At 38.5% G+C, this 21,433-nt stretch overlaps 1 protein-coding gene across 3 annotated transcripts in view; it reads right to left on the bottom strand.

Annotated features, from left to right (window-relative positions):
- Positions 1–5,763: 5,763 nt before the first annotated feature.
- Positions 5,764–21,433, bottom strand: part of chrna11 (cholinergic receptor, nicotinic, alpha 11) — a 41,816-nt gene continuing 26,146 nt past the window's right edge. For all 3 annotated transcript variants that reach the window (XM_027144029.2, XM_047816793.1, XM_047816792.1), the window contains 4 exons: positions 17,574–17,768; positions 16,015–16,101; positions 11,039–11,148; positions 5,764–9,731 (listed from right to left, as the gene is read on the bottom strand). In XM_027144029.2, the coding sequence (XP_026999830.1) occupies positions 8,991–9,731; positions 11,039–11,148; positions 16,015–16,101; positions 17,574–17,768 (1,133 nt within the window). In that variant the 3' untranslated portion in view covers positions 5,764–8,990. The remainder of the gene's footprint in view (positions 9,732–11,038; positions 11,149–16,014; positions 16,102–17,573; positions 17,769–21,433) is intronic.

Here is a 21,433-nt window from a genome sequence, read left to right on the forward strand (position 1 = left end):
ATATATCACACATCCATGTTGTGCAAAATTTATGATTTTGCTTATTTGGGGGGCGAGGCTACACGTGACGCCACGTGACGTGACCAAAACACACGTGAGGCACTTCCCCTCATTGGGCTGAGTGTTTTGAAATATGACACGTCCATGTTGTGCAAAATTTATGATTTCGCTTATTTTGGGGGTGGGTCTACATGTGACGTCACGTGACGTGACCAAAACACACGTGAGGCACTTCCCCTCATTGGGCTGAGTGTTTTGATATATGACACATCCATTTTGTGCAAACGTTACGATTTCGCGTATTTTGGTGGCGGGGCTACACGTGATGTCATGTGAATACCCGGTGGGGTGCCAATACTTTTGGACAAAAGTGACTTCTAAGTGTTTTGACATTTCATGTCAAAACTGCAGTCATTATGGAATTCTACTTATTATTATACTGCAGAGAATAGTTTTTGGGGGTGGGGCAACACATGACATCACGTGACTACTTGGTGGGGTGCCAATACTTTTGGACAAAAGTCTATTGACTGGGGGCCAATACTAGTTGAATGTATTGAGAGTCTGGTTTACATCTACAGAGAGAACAAAAGAATTTTAAGAATTCCCCATTCAAGTCTATGGGGACAAAAAAACCCATTTGAGCTTCCATACTGGGAATTCTGGAATTTTGCAAGCACCATTAATAATAATAATAATAATAATAATAATAATAATAATAATAATAATAATAATAATAATAATAATAAGTATGCAGAATAACAATAACAATAACAGAATAACAGAAAAAATAACAGAATAACAGAATAACAGTAATGATGCTTTGCAAGCACCATTAATAATAATAATAATAATAATAATAATAATAATAATAATAATAATAATAATAATAAGTATGCAGAATAACAATAACGATGCTTTGCAAGCACCATTAATAATAAGTATGCACAATAACAATAATGATGCTTTGCAAGCACCATTAATTAAAATAGATTTATGTTACTGGGAACAGTACTGGTGTGAATAATCATTGGACTATGAAGATGGATATGAATCAGACCATGTGAGGAATCAGTTGAAGTGGTCTGCAGCTCATTTTCTGGTTGAGGATCATGGGAAATGTACATTGTGTTATTGACTAAAGCAGGTCATTATGTGATTTGTTAAGGATCTATGAAACACACTTCATTATTTCAGTGAATGACAGAATGCCCCTTGATGATTTCACTCTGGAAACCTACTGTATGTGAGCATATGGTCAATGAATTTGTCTGTTACAGCAGCAAAGAAAAGAAATACAAATATATAAAAAGAATAAAGATATAATAGTATACACACACACCACAATGTATAAATACAAAGAAAAAGAAAAACCTAAATACTTTCCTAAGAACGGTATATCCACAATAGACTATTTAATGCATACTATCCCCGACAGCTAGGTTCCAAGACCACCTTAATGATGTAAGCTGGCTGAACTTTAGGAGGTGAAGTGGTGGGGAAGTTCAGCTTGTGTTTATTCAAAAGAATATACATAGAGACCTTAAGAGTTGACACCTGGAAGGGACTATGCAGTGTTGTATAGGTAGATCAAGGAAATTATTTTGTGGATCAAATACAAGCTTTTAAAAGGGGCCTTTATAGAAGCATATGGTTAGGCATCTATGTTTTACCCAGCGATCTTTCATTGAGAGCCATACTCTGTCAGCTTTCAAACACACTTTAAAAATTACTTCATAAATTGCAGATTCTACACAATACAGGTCACAATATAAAAAGACATGAAAACCATAACATGGAACAAAAGCCAAAGCGGCAATCCTCAAAGGGTGGCTCCTGATGACCTTAAATAACCCTCCACCCAAAACAACAAAAAGTCCAGGAGGTCGGTGGAATGGTGGTGACAGTCTTGGGATATTGGTGGAATGGTGGAGGGATGGATCTGGGACATTGTGCAATGGTGGTCCTGGGCCATGCAATCCAATAGTGGTAGTCTTGTATGATTGAGCAGTGGTGGACCTGGACAATGGTGCAATGTTAGGACTATGTGGAACTGTGGTAGGCCTGGATCATGGAGCAATAGGTCATGGTGCAATGGGGGCCTGGGCCATCAGACATGGGCAGTGGAGTTGAAGTTCCTGGTGCAATTGTAAATTTAGTCTGAGAAGCACTGGAGGGCCTGGACCTCGAAGCATTTGCAGACCTGGGCAGTGGAGCAGAAGGTCCTGGTCCGATTGTGGACCTAGACTGTGGGGTATTGGGAGGACCTGGCAGACATAACATGAACAGGCTAAGGCCTGAAAGGCATGTCATGAACTGGCTCTAGCTTGGCAGGCACGACATGAGCCGGATTTGGCATGCAGGTGTCATGTTCCTCCTCCATGACACCCACAGTGAAATCAGAACCACTCAACCTCAAAGCAAAGTCTATGTATTGTTCTAGAGTCCAGTGTGATGGCATTGACCATGAACCGTGAAATTTCAGTCTGTAAACTACATCGGAAAATGTCCTTGAGAGCAGACTCGTCAAATTTTACATTATAACAAATATTGCCCTGACCTCACCGCTGGATCCATAGCACAGTCGATGGTTCTGTAACGTGCATTGAAAGATGTGGCAGAGGATCCAAGTGCAGGTAGAAGATTTATTAAACAAAAAGTAATCCAGGGAAAGGCAATGACAAAACAAGACAAGAAACACGACCACACATAACAGCCATAAAGTACAACTACAACAAACAACCAAGAACATGGGGAACACTCAGGGTTAAATACATACAATACAGGGATCCAATGACAAACTAGAACAGGAACACTTGGCTAACAACAACCAATCAGAACATGACACATACAGTACACTAGGCCAGAGAACATGAGGGCAAGGGAAGCAAGACACAAACAATACAGGTTACAATATAAAAGACATGAAAACCACGAAACAAAGCCAAAACCAACATGACGCTCACATATTGAAACCAGTAGTCAAGGTTGCTTGTCAAACACACACTGGAAAATCAGATCGATAGCAGTTATGCTGTATTAGGAATTTTGCCCATAGTCAGCTCAGGGCAAGAGTCCCTTGTTGGTTTCACAGAAGGTTGTGATAAATAGACTATAGTTTGTAGACTATATCTTCAGAAATGTAACAATATATGAAGACCTATTGAAATGGTAACATATATCTGCTTTGGGTAAGGGACTAATACATTCATTCATTCATTCATTCATTCATTCATTTTCTACCACTTATCCAAACTACCTCGGGTCACGGGGAGCCTGTGCCTATCTCAGGCGTCATCGGGCATCAAGGCAGGATACACCCTGGACGGAGTGCCAACCCATCGCGGGGCACACACACACTCTCATTCACTCACACACTCACACTACGGACAATTTTCCAGAGATGCCAATCAACCTACCATGCATGTCTTTGGACCAGGGGGACTAATACATTCATTCATTCATTCATTTTCTACTGCTTATCCGAACTTCTCGGGTCACTGGGAGCCTGTGCCTATCTCAGGCGTCATCGGGCATCAAGGCAGGATACACCCTGGACGGAGTGCCAACCCATCGCAGGGCACACACACTCTCATTCACTCACGCAATCACATACTACGGACAATTTTCCAGAGATGCCAATGAACCTACCATGCATGTCTTTGGACCGGGGGACTAATATAATTGATCAATAATAACCAGTACTGTGGTGATATTCTGAAAAGAGGGAAAATTGAGAAAATCCTTTAGAGAGTGACAGAATCTACTGCTAAGATCAATAATAGAAATTGGGAAATTGGACAGGTGTTGCTCTGGGAACAGAAGTGGATCTGGAACCATGAATAATCCCATAAATATTTGCAAAGTCCTTAAATCTCCAAGCGAGTTCCAGAAACCGTACATTACGTACTTTGGTTTCAGCCCTCCTCCACCACCTTGCTAATGGCATATGCTAGGAAGTCATCCTGGGCACATGAAATTCAAATGTTTCTCCTTTGACAAAGAGCTGGTTCTCTATATGTCTACAAAGGAACATGTTAAAATAGTGGACATGGGCTTCAAGTGTGTGAGAATAAATCAAGATTTTGCTGATGTATGGAATGATGTTTATTAAAGTTTGAAACACAGGGAGGACTCTGATCAGTCTATATGTCTATTACTCCTTTCCAGCATGGCTGAGCAGGGACAGAATTTATAAATCCTTTCATAAGCTATATTCATTGTGGCCAGAGATCATACTATGAATCAGGCATGTTCAATCTTATTCAAAAAAGGCTGCTGTGGGTGCAGGTTTCTATTCCGTTAGATGATTTGAGAAGCCACACCTGAGTCTAATGAACACCTGTTTAAACACATGGGATCAGGTGTGGCTTATGTTTGACTGAAATAAAAACCTGCACTCACAACAGCCCTTTGTGGATAACACCAGAAACCCCTGCCGTACATAGACTTGCCTTTGTCCCAAATATACATCCAGCCGTAGGCTCTCCAAAGATGGTGAAAAAAACAGGTATTTCTTATTTCTTATTTCTTATTAGTATAAGACTTACTTCACCTCAGACTTGCTCATTGGGGATAAATACATACACATTGTGTACTATCTCTCTCTCTATATATATATATCTTGAATTTTTTATTATATTAATTCTTTATATTATTCCTTATGTTTACCTTCTATGTTTATGTTCTGTAAAGCTGCTTTGAGACAATGTCTATTGTAAAAGGTGCTATACAAATAAACTTGAATTGAATAAGTGTATTGGGTACAATACTGTAACTTCAAGCTGTGCAATCAATACATGGTTAATCTTATACACTCCCCTTTCCCTTTCTACATGAGAAAGTACCTGGCAGCTGTGGTTAAAGTAGATGGTCGAGGTTTCAGTGATTTATTCCTCCGTCGCTTTGTTCTCAGCAGCAGACAAGAGAGAAACTCTGAAATGGATTATGGAAGTGCAGTCATCTGGTGGTGTGGAGGACGTTAACAGACCATGACATTGCGGAAGTCCTGTGAATTCAGGGAATTTTAGATGCTTGGTCAATCTTAGGGTTTTCCCACAGGTGTAGATTTCAAAGGGCAACAATGATGATGATAGAGGCATTTGACTGAAGATGATGTGGGATCTCTCTCTCAGATTTTCTTTGAAATCATCAATGAAAAATGTGAATGACAGAATAGCAAAGGTCTTCCTTTTTTCTGCTGAAGACACACATACAGATATGTCTTTAACAGATCAGCCAACATAGACATATTCACACAGATAATTAGGTTACAAGTTTGCATGATTCACAATGCTCATACAAATACATTTAAAGACAGAATTATTTCGCTGCCAATGTGCTGTACAGGTAAATATTCAGTTTTTGTTTATTAGGTTCTCCAATTCTGGATTTGGTTCTTGTCATTTTTTTTTTATTTCATAATCAGCTGTAGCCTTTGGGTCAGTCTTTTCGAAGCTGTCCAGGTCTTTCCCCATAAATCCACCCAAGGCCAAGAGATTGCTCCCTCTCTCCTCCATTAACTCCCCCTTCGTTCCTCTCTTTATTCATACTGTATCCTCCCCCTTCTTTCTCTGTCTCTCCTTCCTGAACGAGCCATCAATTAAAACCCCATCCAGCTAAGACCACACATCAGCATTTCCCATCTCGTCTTTCCTCTCTGCCTCGCCCTCTACTCCATCCTACTCTCATTTAATCTTTCCCTTGTTTTCCAATCTAATAATGCCAAACCAGTCATGAAATAATAGACTGCAATACACAGTGTATTAGAAAAGAATACTTTAATAATCAGGAAATAGAGTGTGTATGTGGTGAGAATATCAAAATCCATTTATAGACTTTGATAACCTCTTCAAGGCCTTTGACACTGTCAAATGAGAGCTCCTGTGGAATGTGCTTCTCAAGTCTGGATGAACTAAAAACCCTAACTACTCTGCCTGCATCAATCCCTGTTCAGTATCAATCATCACATACTCAGAGATGTTCCATCATTCCAGTATCTGAGAACTGCAGCACTGACTTTGAATTCGAACACTGTCTCAAAGAAGCATCAGCCACCTTTTTCAGTGCCAGAACTTCAGTGCATTTTGGGAGTACCTTGGTATAACCGCCTACTGAGATAATTGCAGAGACTGTAGAAGTATTGAAATCATGATCATCCAGCTGGCATATGCTATTAAGATGCCTTAACACACCATCTGCCCTGTGAAGTGCTATACAGAGAGCTACTCTGTGGCTAATGCTTAGGAGAACAAAAAAAGAGATTTTAAGATCAAGTAAAGAATGTTTCTTATTCTGGAGAATGCAACATCTGACTGTGACACAAGTGTGAGCAGAACACAACTAAAAGAATTATGTTTCTACCAGTATAACGTGTGTGTGTGTGTGTGTGTGTGTGTGTGTGTGTGTGTGTGAGGGAGGGAGAGAGAGAGAGAGTTAATCAATTAAATATATAAACATTCACACAATCTACAATACTAAACAGTATGTTCACAAGCACAAACATGGTCCCGGACGTTTCTGGACATCTCATTCTCTGGAGTCTGGACACCATCTGAGTCAGTGCTGTTGGGAAATATTTACTCTTACCCAAATGATGACTGCTGTTGAACTTCTGCTGAATCAGTTGTTTGATTGACCTGCACGGCTAAGCAATTAATAGAGTCTACTTCTTTTTTTTATCATAACTGATTTTGTTTGCTTATGTAAGTAATTCCAACTGCACAATTTTGTTTTGTGCTGTTATTTATGATGTAGTTCTGCTACTTTTCCATGCCAAAAGATTTGGCTCCCTAGCTAACAAAAATTGTAATTCTGTAAAGCTTCTGGTTTGTGGGTACAGGTTCTACTGCTGTTTTCAGTCTTGTTATAGTTTTCTGGAAGTTTTTGGACCAGCTAAATTTTTATCATTGTTATCATTAATGTCCACTGAGGCCACTGAGTGTCACAGGTCTTTCAAAATAAAACCAGGTGGTCAATAAGTCTCCAGCCTAATTGCTTCCACAGCCTGCTCCTTAATAACCACCTATTTTGGCTTTTCAGTGCTGATGTCCGTTCCTGTATGTGTTCTGAATCTCAAATGCTTGTAGATTTTCTAATATAAACACATAATAAGACACATACAGTCCACTTCAGTCCTTAAAATAGAAACCAACTTGGCCTTTTAATACTTATTGACCATCTACAGCCAATCTGCTCAGACAACTCAGAAAACAAGACCATATGAGTTTGTGTTCACTGTATTATATGAAACTGTGCTGCCTTCCTAGCTTTATTTCCTAACTGCTTACAAGTTGTGTGAGTGAACACTTGTGAGTGAAAAGCATGTGAGAATAAGGAGCAGTTGAGTGTTTCTCTAAAGGAAATAAAAGGAAATCCGTGCCGAAAAGGAGATCTCTAAAGACAACTATTCATTCCGCTATCACAATCAGATCCTGCTATAACATTCAACATTCTCTAAATGAAATATTCTTGTAGTTCTTGACTTTATGACCTTTTTCTCACAACATTTTATAAGCACCAAAGGAGTTTGTTAGCCATGACGTTTGTATTTTTTCTTGTATGCCACTGATTTATTAGAAAAATGTGTAAATTCTAACAACAAACAACTCTGATTCCTTCTCATCGTTGCTGTATTAAGAATATGAGTAAATTCCTCCTGATTAATACACATTGCTTTCAGCAATGCAACAGCTACCGTTGTGATTCTTGTTCCAGTATGACTGTTGCTCTGTAGTTACTGAATAAACATTATGGTCTAACATTCTTTAAAAATTAAAATGGCATGAAATGATCCTAATGAAAATAAGAGAATATTGTGTGTTAGCAGCTGGAGCTTTATTCTTAGGAAAATCATCTGAATTAATTTCATGTGTTATAATTCCTATTAATTTCCAGGGGTGGACCTTTTGCAAGATTTTCTGTCTTCTTTTGTCTTTGGAACTCCATTAAAAGAATATATCTATGAGATTGGAGAATGAAATATGTGGAAGATTGTAAAAGTGTTGCTAGTGCCTGTGTGCCATTTCTCAGTGTGTCTTCCAGACTTCCATCTCTTTGTCTCAGTGATATCAATCTCTTCTCTTTGTATTATATAAATCTAGTCTGTTATTATATTTCCTCTGAATGAAGTAGCATCTGTGTGCTGTGTTTCAAGACGTGAGATGTTCTATTTTACGTCTCTCCTACAATGCGATTCCAGCTTTGCCAGGAACCCCTCTCTCTCTCTCTACCATTACACTGTTCACATTTCCTACACTGTTCACTGCACATCATCCATAGTGCCAATAAAGAATAACAATTAATAACCATTCCGTTTTCTCCTTTTTCTCATTCCTCCTTCTTTGATGCTAGCTCTTTCTTTGTAATTGATCTCGCATCCTCCTGCTCTTCCCTCAGTGACAGTTTACTATCTCCATCCATCTTGGTAGCAAGCATTCTGCCTACCATTCTCTCCTAACATCTGTATTCATCTATTACTCATTGCTCTACTGTCTTTAACTGCTGAAGGTTTAAAAAAAAAAAGCATCTCGCTTAACCTCATTTTCTTTTCTTCTCTATTTAAACATTTCTGTTTTAGTCAATACCACCTGCACATCTCCACAGACATCCTGAGTCTCTCCTCCACCCTCGTGTTTGTTGCTCACTCTTACCAGCTCTATTTTTTTACATTCAATGCAACACACCTAAACATGCACATTCTCAAACTATATTTTGAGAATTCATAGTGATCTTGTACTATCATGACAAGACCATGATACATCCTTTTGATTGAGATTTTGCTTCCCGTTTTCTGTACCGGCTGGGTACTATTGCCACAAAGAGTCCAGTTTCTGTCCATATGACTGTCTAGGATTTAAAGTTATATAGTCTTATGTTTAATACACTTTATGTTTCCCAAATCTTAAAGGTTTTCATGAACATTCTGAGATACTTCCTGGTTACAGACAGTCTTTCCTGTATCTATACATTGTGCATTAATTTTTGTCTCTTCAAATGAAATCCTTGGAAACAGCTTCGACAAAGTTGGGTGCTGACATGAGGATGGAGATGGTGCAGATGATGTTAAAGACACTGAAGGCCACAAGGCAGAGCCGGTCGATAACTGCCCCTGCAAACTTCCACTGCTCTGCTACACTGTCGTTTTCGTCCTGGGCTCTGAAACGCTCAGCAATATAACGAACCTCATCCAGGATAGCCTGAAGCTGTGGATCTCCTCCACTGCCACTGGCCGCTGAGCATGAACAACCACCAGCACCACCCGAGACTGTACTGGGACAACCAGGAGCATCTAGGTTTGGCGTTGGTGGTGGAGGTGGACTGCTGTAATGTGAGGGCAAGTGAGGTGGCGGGCTGGAAGACCCTGGTCGAATTACACCAGCTGATATGCTATTCCTTGGGGCAGAGTCAGCCAACAGTGGAGGTGGTGAGGCTTCATCCAAGCTTGGGAAGCCAGTGTAGAGCAGGCTGCCATTGTTATTAGCACTGTTACACTGTGGGGGCAGATGGTTGGCATGGCCTGCTGCTTGCAAAAGGCTCTGGGGGTGGAGTGGGTGTAGTGTGGTAGGCATATGGTGGTGTTGGTCAACCATGTTGGGAAGGCTGCCAGTATGGGAGCCTGAAGAGCAGCGGCGAAGATGGGGAGCACATGGAGGACGCTCAGGGTCTTCACATTCACCAGGGCGCTTCATACGCAAAAACCAGGCCACCCACTGGAGCAGAACCAGCTGGACCTTGAAAAAAATGATGAGATAAACATCAGGGACCCCAGTGATGATGGCATTCGAAATAATAAAAAACTAAAATAAAAAGTTTTAAGATAACATTTACTTTAAAAATGTGTAACCTCAAGCAGAACTATATATTAAATAGTACTTTTTCTTGTCAGTACATACTGAGTTAATAAACTGATGCAAATTACATAAGAAAGCATTTTAGCAACATGATTCATATGAGCACGAACATAAATGAACAGTACTAAAGTAAAAGTAAAGTATCTTCTTCTTCTACTTCAAAATCTCTAAACTTCATTTAAGATTTTAGATACGAATTTAGATCTTATTCCCATGTCAAAACAAATACTTTTAAATAAAGGGAAAAATCATATTGTTTGAATTTAACTGACATCATTGAAAGAAATTAGAAGCTTTTTTATGCCCAAATGTTAGTGATAATTGCTCTGCCTTTTCCACTTTTCACAGACCTACTTATTCACTGTGTGACTACAATGTGTTGTTTTTTTCTACTTCATGCGTTTACATTTTTTTATAATGAGTTTATTTTATATTACTTAAACAAAGGGAGATGTACTGGCATTTTCTCTCAGATCTAAATAGTTAATTGCTATCAGGAGAGCTAAAGGATAGTCCAGGTCCTCATGAGTATCACATAGATTAGTATAATTTCAGAGCAAAAAGTAATTTGTAAACTAACACAGTTATATGTTTAGTAGGGAATAAATTGCTCTGAAGGATCTCACACATTGTGATGCATCTCTGTGTAATTTAAAAAGTTTCATACATTCATTGAAATCCTTCTTACAAGATAGGAATACTTTATTATTCACCCTTTATTGCCACAGTGTCATCTGTCATTGTAAATAGTGAAAAAGCCTATCTAATTTAATAATGTACCCTTGTTGGAATGGAAGTGTGCTGTAAGTAAGAATTTTATGATGTATTAATGTACTATGTAATGTGTGTAAACTCAAAATTTGTCAACATTTAACTTGATTTATAAAGCCAGTCTTCCTTTAAAGTATGTGATCCAAATAGAAATAAAAGGGACTGATGGAAGCCCAAAATGTACATGTGTGAGCTGTGCATGAACACCTAGTACAGCAATTTACCTACTTTAGGTATGCATGTGGAAAATGTCACGGCTGGTATAATAACATTCAGTTTACTGTTAATGCAACTGCTACAAAACACAGTCAGTGAAAAATGAACTTAAAGCAATTTTTACATTGATTAGGTTGCTGAACTTTTGTATCATGATAAATTAAAAGACCAGTACTCCAAGTATGTGTATGTAGAGTTACCCATTTGGGCATGTTTCCCCCATTTGGATCGTGATGATGATATTGCAGAACAATCACAGTTGCTATGACCGACATACCAACAATGATCATTATACTAGCAAAGTATTGCCCTAAGAGAGAGAGAGAGAATAAGAGCATTGATATTTGACATATTCTTCTTAATATAATTCTTACCAACACAAAAAGTGCCTTAAATAAGTAATTAAAAATGCAATACAGAGGAACTCAAATGATCACTAAACATAATACAATAAACTGGTTGCTGAAGTGTGCACAGTCTTTTATAATTGGGGAGGTGGCTGAGTTCAGAATGAATGTGTAGACCCTAAATCTTATGCTCAAGTAATTATCATACACCTGTCATAAGATTCATCATTCTGATTATCCCCAAACAATGATCATCTGTTTCTGTAGGATTTTTTGTATCACTTAAAAAGAATTTCCAAAATACTAGATTTACCATGGACCATCATAATGGCCATAATGGGCAAATTGGGCAAACCACAGTGACAGCAACAAGAACAGAACGTCCATCCAAAATTTATAAAAGGACACAACAAAAAGGAGACTGCCAGGCAGGCTGCCAAGAGACTTAAAGCAATATTAATGGAGATGCAGAAATATCTGAAGTTACTGATTACTCTCTGCATGTGACAACAGTTTCTCATATTCTTCATGCCTGGGATGTAAACTAGAGCTGCCAGAAATATCTGTTTCTCCCAAAAAAAAACATCCAAGCTCAACTAAATCACTCAAATTCCAAAATTAATGACAGCATAATTCCTAAAGGTTTACTCTGTGCATGTGACTGCAGATTCGCTGCCCATACACAGCTAAGACATGTCCCCACATAAATGCTGCTTGGGTGCTGATAAGAACACCCCTAGTGTTGTGGAGAGCAAAAAAGCACATGGCTGCAAGGTAGAGCATCAGAATCACACATTACTGGCAGCCAATGAGTGAAGTGGTAACACTTCACCCTCCAGTAGAAGTTGGGGAAGTGTAAATGGTTACAGCAGACACAAGCAGTTGTTCAGGTTTTCTTGGAAATGTAGCATTTTTCATGTTTTTGTTTACCTTTGAATAAGTCTGTATAGTCATTCTCTATTGTATAGGCATGTTGCAGAGTCACTGCCTCGTCACAGGTTGTCTTTGCCAAGAAGCCTGTCTTCCATATTTTATTTCCCACAAGTGTTATTTTTCTTATTTTTCCCCACAGGTGTTGACTTTTTAAATTGTTTCTCTCTGTTTTTCTTGCTGATGTTTTAGGTAGTTTGTTATTAAGAACATGGGCAAGAAAATGGTTTAGTCTGAAAATCACACCATCACTGAGGTTGTTGAAAGCTACTAATTTAACTGAGAGCTCTATTAAATGAAGAAATAAATCATAAAATCATAAATAATGGTATGTGAGAGATATCCCTGGATAACTTAGAGATCATCAGAGGAGAATGTCGTGAGAGCTGCCCAGGTCTATGTTCATCAGGCTGCTCTGAACTCACCACCATGGAGATTAAAGGCACAGTGCTGGCCACTCTTCCTATAGATCTCCATGCTGAGCTCATTCCTACTGAACTGGATTCTCCAGCCCCACTGCATTACCTAGGACAACACAAATGCAGCTGCAGGAATTGCACTGAGCTGCACTTACTGTATCTTAGTTACTGAGTACTCTCTGCATGAGACAACATTCTATCTAGCTAGAGCTACAGTACTGGACAATACCCCTTTCTCACAAAAAACAGTCAAGCTCAACTAAGTCACCCAAACTATGTGGTAAAATGTGTTATGGTCTGACAAGACCAATTCCAAAAGGGATGTTCCATGCATGTGACTATTGTGGAACACGAAAGCGTGAAGCATTTCATGACTGGCATCCAATGAGTGAGTCATCAGGTACTCTCACCCAACAGATTGTTGCCCCATGCCCCATCTATAGCATCCCTGTTGAATGAACAGCCATTGTTCTTGTGAAAAAAATTGTAAAGACAGTAAAATGAACCTTCATTCAAAAACATTTGCATATCTTTCAGGAGTTGGCAAAGTTCCTGAGAAGGTTTGTGTCTAACTTCTCAGAAAAAAGCCAGCCAGACTAGGCAGAATGGACCAGCAAGATGGTATAGAGTTTGATTTGATACCCAGTTCACAGCATGCACAGGCAAAGACATTGCCCACATGCAGCCAAGAAAAACCTCTTAGATTACTGCTACCTACATAGTGACAAGCAAACACCACTTCAGGACCCCTGTGGTACATTAAGTTGTGTCAGAATCACACACTATTGGTAGCTATTGAACACAGTTGCAATTCTTCACCCTAAAGCAGAAGCTGGGGTAATTTAAAAGAGTGCAGCAGACACAAGCAATTGGCGCTCTTACAGGGGTCAAGGGTGTTGAAAAGTGTCCCATTCCTCTGTTTCTACTAATCTAGACCTCTTCAGCCCCCCTTTGTTACTTGTGGCAACTTTAATAGAGCTGAAGGAATGTCTGATAAGTTGATGATTGTGCTTCTCTGAGTCTCACATCCACATTAAGGTTTTGCAGAATGTTGGTAATGCTCTCTGTATAGCAGAAGTCTATACGGTTGTGAGGCCCCTGTACCCCCATGTGGTCTGCATAGCCCCATGTTAAGGGGATGCCAGATTCTTACACATACACCCTCAATAACTCAGTCTCCTCTTCAGTTTTACCAGATCACCTGGGAGGGGAGTTTTGGGTGCAGCATTGGTGGGGCTAGGTGTTTCAAATGAAAGGACATAATTGTCTCGCTCTCACTATCTGGTCAGCCAGCTGGAGGCTTGGACACAATGGACAAGCTAAGATACAAATTCCTCTGTTCTGCCATGGATGTAGAGGTCTGGACCTTCTGCTAGCAGTGCCCCAGTGTCTGCAAACCACTCTGTGGATGCCTACACTTGTGCCCTTTTTCCAGCTCCCCATCTTTAGCATGACTGTGTGCTGGCCTTAGCCTGACTAGTGATACTGACTCAAGCAAACAAAAAGATAGGGATGCTCTTGACTTCCTGTATCCATGGAAATTTTAGATACATCATTGCTAGTCTATTCTGGGTAAGAACCATGCTGGCAATTGATCACACCTCATAGGGCTGATCCCCAAGCTACCCTTTCAGCTAATCCATGGCAGGATTCTCCATATCTGCAATCATCAACCTTCTGTCAGAAGTGCCCAAGTGCCTGCACCCACACCTCTTATCCTGCTCCTCATCATCTGCCTTGAATGGATTGAAGGGATAGAATAAGTAAAACAGTACTCCAGAAAATGGGTATGTGCCTATCTGGTGTTGACAGAGTACTACAGAAGATTTGTGCCTAACTTATCCTCTCTCACCACAAAGGCCAGCTGATGGCCAGCGAAATGGAGCAGGTGTTTACCAGATCCTCTGTACTGTGGAACACAAATTTGATTTCTCCTTCACAGTCCACAAAAGCAAGGTTATTAACCTTATCCAGCCAAGACTCACTGCTCACTGAATTATACATCACACACCCAGGCCATAAGCACTGGTGCTTCACAGGTCTGTGTTCTTTCTTCAATTCTCTCTATATAACAATAACTGCATTTCTAAGTATCCTTTTGTCAAGCTTTTGATATTTGCAGATGACACAACAGCCACTCATCCAGGACGGTGAAGAATCTGCTTACAGGAGAGAGGTTGAACCACTAGCTGTCTGGTGTAGTCAAAACAACCTTGAATTTAATATGGTAAAAACATGTAGAGATGATATTGGATTTCAGGTGAAACCCTTCATCTCTCCCTGCCTTCACCATTCAAAATAGCACTGTGACATCTGTAGAGTCATTCAGGTTTCTGGGCACTACTATCTCGCAGGACATGAAGTGGGAAAGCAACATACTGTAGACTTCATAGTTAAAAATGCCCAGCAAAGGTTATATTTCCTCCATCATTTACACAAGTATACCACAGGATTTGATAATACAGTTCTACACAGCTGTGATTGAGTCAGTCCTGTGAATATCCACTGTGTCTGGTTTGGTTCAACCACTCAGACAGAAATAGGCAGACATAATAACAAATCAGACATCTGTAGGCTGCAACGCACGGTTAAAGCAGAAGAGAGGATAATTGGTGTGCCCCCACAACAAATTCCTTGTATGTGTGCACAATTTACGAATAAAGCTTATGCTGATTCTGATTTATTTGCATTATGCAAATAAATTTTAATTTAATTGAATTTACTTTAGGGATAAATGAAAGGAATCAGAAGTAGCTAGAAATACCAGTCAGTATTAATGGAAACTCTTCAGATGTCTGCTACTAAGCTGAAGATGAAAAGGAATTTCACCTTTCCGCATGACAGTGACTCAAAGCATACATACAAATCAACAAAGTTTTGAATGACTTAGACTAGAGTCCACAACTGAAGATGACTCTTTAAAACTCTTTGGGATGTCCTGAAGAAGTCTGTGGACAGAACATGCCCTTATAATGTGATGGATTTAGTATGTTTTTGCAAGAAATAGTGGGAAAATATTGGTATGTCAAGATGGATATACTCAATCAAAAACGCTGAGTGGTATAATAAAACCAGAAGGAACACAACAATGTATGACTTTATCTGTGTGCACAATTATGCAACCACATTATTGTAAGTCTTTTTCCCTAAAAGCGTTTTTGATTTTTCTAAATTTTTTGTTATTTCACACTGAGGGTGGAAATCATTGTAATATGGCATGTTGTTATATGTAATTTTAGTCTTTTATGTCCATTGCATACTGTATATCACTGCAGATTATGACATAGATTAGCACATTTCAGAGAGCAATAAACTATAAGGAGTCAACAATCTATATGCTTTATTTGTCCTTTCCTAGTGAGAACAATTGATTCATATTTAAAATGTATTCCTAAATTTATATGTAAACTATAAACAAATGGTTTTATCATCAAACTAACACAAACAGGGTTTCTTGTACTTTCATGAACACATACTTACCTATGAGTGGAATGGAGTCAGAAGTGGCAGGCATAATTTCTGCCACTAGTAACATAAAGACTGTTAGTGATAGCAGAACTGTAATACCTGTGGAATAACAGATATGAAACAATCATACATTATGTCAATGAATCATTTGTATTCAGCAAAATGTATTAGTTATAAGGTAATGTAGAGAAAAATTAACTCCTACTAGGGTATGGGGTATTTCTTGTTATAAACTAAAGCAACTAATGAGGTGCCATATTAATCCTTATGTCCGGTGGGTAATTATCAATACCTTTTGGCTAAAAACCCACATAAATGAAGAAGAATTATTTTCTTTTTTAGTGATTGGTATAAAGATAGCTTTATTAAGAGACACTACTAAGATACATTACTAAGACACCAGAGGATTAAAACTAAATTTAGATGATGCAAAACTCCCCAGCTGTTTGTGTATATATGGTGCGTATCATTCCATACAAATGAAAAGAAATTACAACAGGCCATTTGTCTTCCCTAATCCTTATACATTCCTGTTCATGTCCTCCTCATCTTCTTTCTGTTACTCATCTATCCCACTCATCTATCCCACTCTATCTTGCTCTCATCACTAACCCTCCTTGCATCGATCTCCAGTTCTCACTGAATCTCCTTTTATTTGTTTTTGTAATATTTCCATAAGTTCAAATTTTAAAAGTGCTCTTCTGGCAAACCATATACCAGATATTAAAAAACATCTGTCATAGCCACTAGTGTGCACTGCAATCAATACATATGATGAATGAGCCTTTAATAAATGAACTTTGAAGAAAATGGAGAAACATCAATAACTGTCCAGTTTCAGCAACTAAAGTTAAAACATGAGGTGTATACATGCACAATTTCCTTATAAAGAACACCTGCACATTTTGCAGTCAGCCAATGAGCTAATCACATGACCGCAGCACAGCGTATAAGATTATGCAGATACAGGTCAGGAGCTTCAGTTAATGTGGATATCAAAAATTTAGAAAAGGTCTGATCGCTGTTACTTTAATTGTGGCATGGTTGTTGGTATCAGATTAAGTGGAGACTGCTGAGCTATTGGGATTCTATAATAATTCCAGTGCACAGTCTTTACAACCATGGTGAGCAGAAAAGCATCTCAGACATCTAAAATGTCTAAAATCTAAAAATTGACGGTGTCACTTAACCTACTGTATCTGAAGAAATAAATATGAGGAAATAATAGCTAAAAATCTTAACTTTCTTTTTCTATTCATCTTTTTTATCTCAAACCTAAATGTTTTCAGTATGCAGCAAATATAATTGACTGTAGAATGCTCTGTGGTTCCATAATACATAATTCTTTTAAGAAGGTATAAAACAAACCATTGAAAAAACTATTAAAATGTAAATCAAGATGTTGAAGATGGACCAAAATTATAATGTATTGTCCTTTTGTAATGGCTTCGGTGGTATTTGCTACAAAGTGGAACTCTAAATGATCGTAATATAGCACAGAATAGCTTGTGCAAAAAAAAAAAGGTTATAAAAACTCAAATACTCCCATCTCTCTTACTCTGTCTCATTACCCAGTGAGATCTTCTCTCCAGAGTCAGCAGGCAGCACAAAGATCAGGAGGGTCATGGAGGAGAGCAGTACGCAAGGAATGAGGAGGTTCAGGGCATAGTAGAGTGTTCGTCTGCGGATGGTTATCACGAATGTCACATCTGGGTACGGCTCCTTACAGCAGTCATAGAAAACCTCATTCCTTGTGCCAGGGACACCTGGGTATATTGAGAGGCAGAAAGAGGACTGAAGCAAAAAAATATCTCTGAAATATCAAGGCCATTTAATTTCTAACAAATGAAAGCTTAGAATAAAAAAACAAGACAATGACAGAAAATTGTGAGGTTCTATTGAATTCTAGATCGATAGATTTGTCTGATGAAAGAGTCAGACTGTTTGGCTGCCAGACTGTTTGCTTCCAGTGCAGCAGACTGCCTTTCCAGAGATCTGCAATACTGCTTCTCCATGTAAAGTCTTTAATTATATAGATCTTCTCAAACCTCTCAACCTCACCAGTCACTGAACTGAATTACTCTCATACCTTCAACAAAGGGTTAATTCTCATCACACTGGGAGATGACTGGCTACTCTGATTTACCCCTATGTGTGAGTGTGTGTGTGTGTGTGTGTGTGTGTGTGTGTGTGTGTGTGTGTGTGTGTGTGTGTGTGTACAGAAAAATAAATTGTGTTTTATAATAGAAAATGTTAAATTATTAGCAGAGGAGTAGAGACGAGGCGTATATATACAGTACTGTGAAAAAGTTTTAGGCAGGTGTGAAAAAGTGCTTTAAACAAAGAATGCTTTCAAAAATGGAAGTGTTAAACATTTATTTTCATAAATAAACAATATGCAGTGAATGAACAAAAGAGAAATCTAAATCAAATCAATATTTGGTGTGACCACCCTTTTGCCTTCAAAACAGCAGCAATTCTTCTAGGTACACTTGCACAGTTTTTGAAGGAACTCGGCTGGTAGGTTGTTCCAAAAATCTTGGAGAACTAAACATAGATCTTCTGTGGATTTCTCACATCCTTCTGTCTCTTCATGTAATCCCAGACACACTCAATGATGTTGAGATCAGGGCTCTGTGGGGGCCATGCCATCACTTCATGCTGGTTTGATTTAGATTTTTCTTTTTTTTTTGCTCACTTTGCATTTTGTACACACACACACACACACACACACACACATACATATATTATATATATACATACACTTTACTGTGTATATACATATACAGTATATACATATACTTTACTGTGTATATACATATACAATATATATATATATATATGATATGATATGTCCGGAATTTTATTTCAATTTAATTCAGATCTACTTTCACTTAGTCACTTAATTCTGTTAAACATAATGTAATTAGCAGCTGACAGATCAGAGATAGATTGGATGAATGTAATGGGGATGAGTCAGATTGATATAACAAAGTCAAGCTTTATTTTGGTGCCTCAGATAAGATCTCAATGGGTTTGCTTTAATCAGACATCAGTCCTGATTTACAGTATTTGTGTTTACTGCAGTGAAATACCTTAAAAAGTCTATTTGAAATGATATGAAGACATTTTACATGCAACTGTTAACCACAACAAACTACCTTATAAAAATATTTTTTTTTTTACATCATCCAGAAATAATACGAATTACACACTATTTGCGATTCCACGGGGTTTTTTTTTTGTGTATGTTAAATGTCACGAACATGTCCAATCATTTCTTTTAGTTAAGTACCACAGTATAATTTCAACAGAAATCATTCACTTCTGAAACATTTCTCAAGCGATATATTATGCAGCTAAAAGTTACATAAATTAATGATAAATATTCTGAAACTGAATATTTTTGCATATTCTTACAAATATTTTGGTTAGTGCCCACATGGCATATTAATTATTCATACAGTTACATTCTGTTGCTTTAACTCTGTCTAACTGTAGTCTTCAAAACATAGAACCATATGAACTGCTACTACTCTTTTCCACCAAAAAGAACCGGGTGCTGGTTCAGAGCTCATGCTGGTGCTGGTTCAAAGTTGGTTCCACTGGTGAACCTTCTAAGGACCGGTTTGCCTTTCCATCGGTTAGAGAGCATCACAGAGCAGAGTCTGACGTCACTGTATACGTGTCATGTGTCCCAGCAACGTTAGCACAGCAGCGGCAAACACAAACACATCAGCAATGGCGGATGTTACTTTACTGTTAATGCTCATGGCTTTGTGAACCTACATTAACACCCAAACGCGGCGAATCCAACGTGTATGTAATCTCTATAAACGGAGGTTGTAATAGAGAAAGTACATAACATTATTTTATCATTAACACAGAAAAAAGTTAACCTTAGCATGTAGCTACCTACTATCATGTGTGCTGATAACTGATCATATTGCGGTAAAGTAAAAGTGTATTAAACATTAGTAAACTTTAGGTACATTATCAAATGTGCTAACAGTAGCCCTGCCCACAGCCCCTGACACAAGCGGTTCTTAAGTCTAGACCCAGAGCCAGTGCTTTGGATGTCGAAACAGAAAGAACTGGTTCTAAATTAGGCTCCGAACCAGCACTCAAACTGCCTCGGTGGAAAAGGGGCATTGTGGTGTTATTCTATCCTGGCTGTTCTTTGACATATTAAATAAGGTTTGGCTATTTATCATTGGTCCAGTTCCTACATGTTTAAAATAAGAAGTGGCATGCAAAAAAGCAGTGGCACACAAAAACTTCCTGATTACAAAACCTCATAATTCTGACAAAATGCATGGTTTTAAAAACTCTGGTTTTAGGTTTTAAAGATGATTGGATTTAAGTGCTGCTTATGGATCACATTCTTCTCATGAAGCCCCTGGAGCACTGTGTTGGTATTAAAGCCACTTAATACCACTTAGTTCATTTTATTATCTCAGACATTTTCTAGCAGCGCTGTTAACCACTTTTCTTTATCCAACACTTTCTTTATTCCATCTTGTGACCTACACTATTTTTTTTTACAGCTGTATGTTCCCCTGTAGCGGCTGGCACCGTTCATTTTAGATTTCATGTCCCAGGCACCCTAAATTTCAACATCTACTCCTCAATTAACCGATGACCACTCTGTTTTACGATTTTATTGAGGGCTACACTCCACAGCGTCACACACCCACACCTGGCTCCAGAATGTCTGGAGTCTCCACAAAGACCAGATAACCCCATGCGGCTCATTGGGGCCCGCAAACAGAACTCACACACACACACACACACACACACACACACACACACACAACACAATGAGACATTCCTTTTACTAATAAAACCCAAGATAAGGTACTGTAAGGTTCTCATTCTTATAACCCTTTTTGTAATGTGTTTCTTCTTTTAAGGCTTGCCTGACTTAAAATTATTTGCTCCTTAATTTCCTGACAAGGGTGTATTTTATTCATGTGTCAGAAAACAACATTGTATTTTAAAATCCGTTATACTCTACCATCATATCTTACCGATCATGGCATGTTAATGTATACCTGTTCTAATGCCCCTTTAAGGTCTGATGTCAGAATGTATACGAAGCTATCGTTTTCTTTTCACTTCCCTAATGAAAGTGCATCTTGTTTTATGTTTCATTTTTGTTTCTTTGCCTTTATAAGAACACAATATCGTATTAACCTCAGTTTACCCTTTGATTAATGATCTATGTATGTAATGTACCGCTGCCTTCATACCGTCATTACCCTTCATGTTTAGTATCCAAATGACCACAAAATTATCGGTTACTCATTTTTCAAGCACTGGTGTATTTTATTTGAGCACGAAAGGCGCCATACCATCTTAATACACCCTGGATCAAACTTTAAAGTCATCTAAAAGTTTGATAGCTAAACCACGCCCACAGACACCTGAA

Source organism: Tachysurus fulvidraco, chromosome 7 (assembly GCF_022655615.1).
Source record: "Tachysurus fulvidraco isolate hzauxx_2018 chromosome 7, HZAU_PFXX_2.0, whole genome shotgun sequence".
Taxonomy (NCBI): Eukaryota; Metazoa; Chordata; class Actinopteri; order Siluriformes; family Bagridae; genus Tachysurus; species Tachysurus fulvidraco.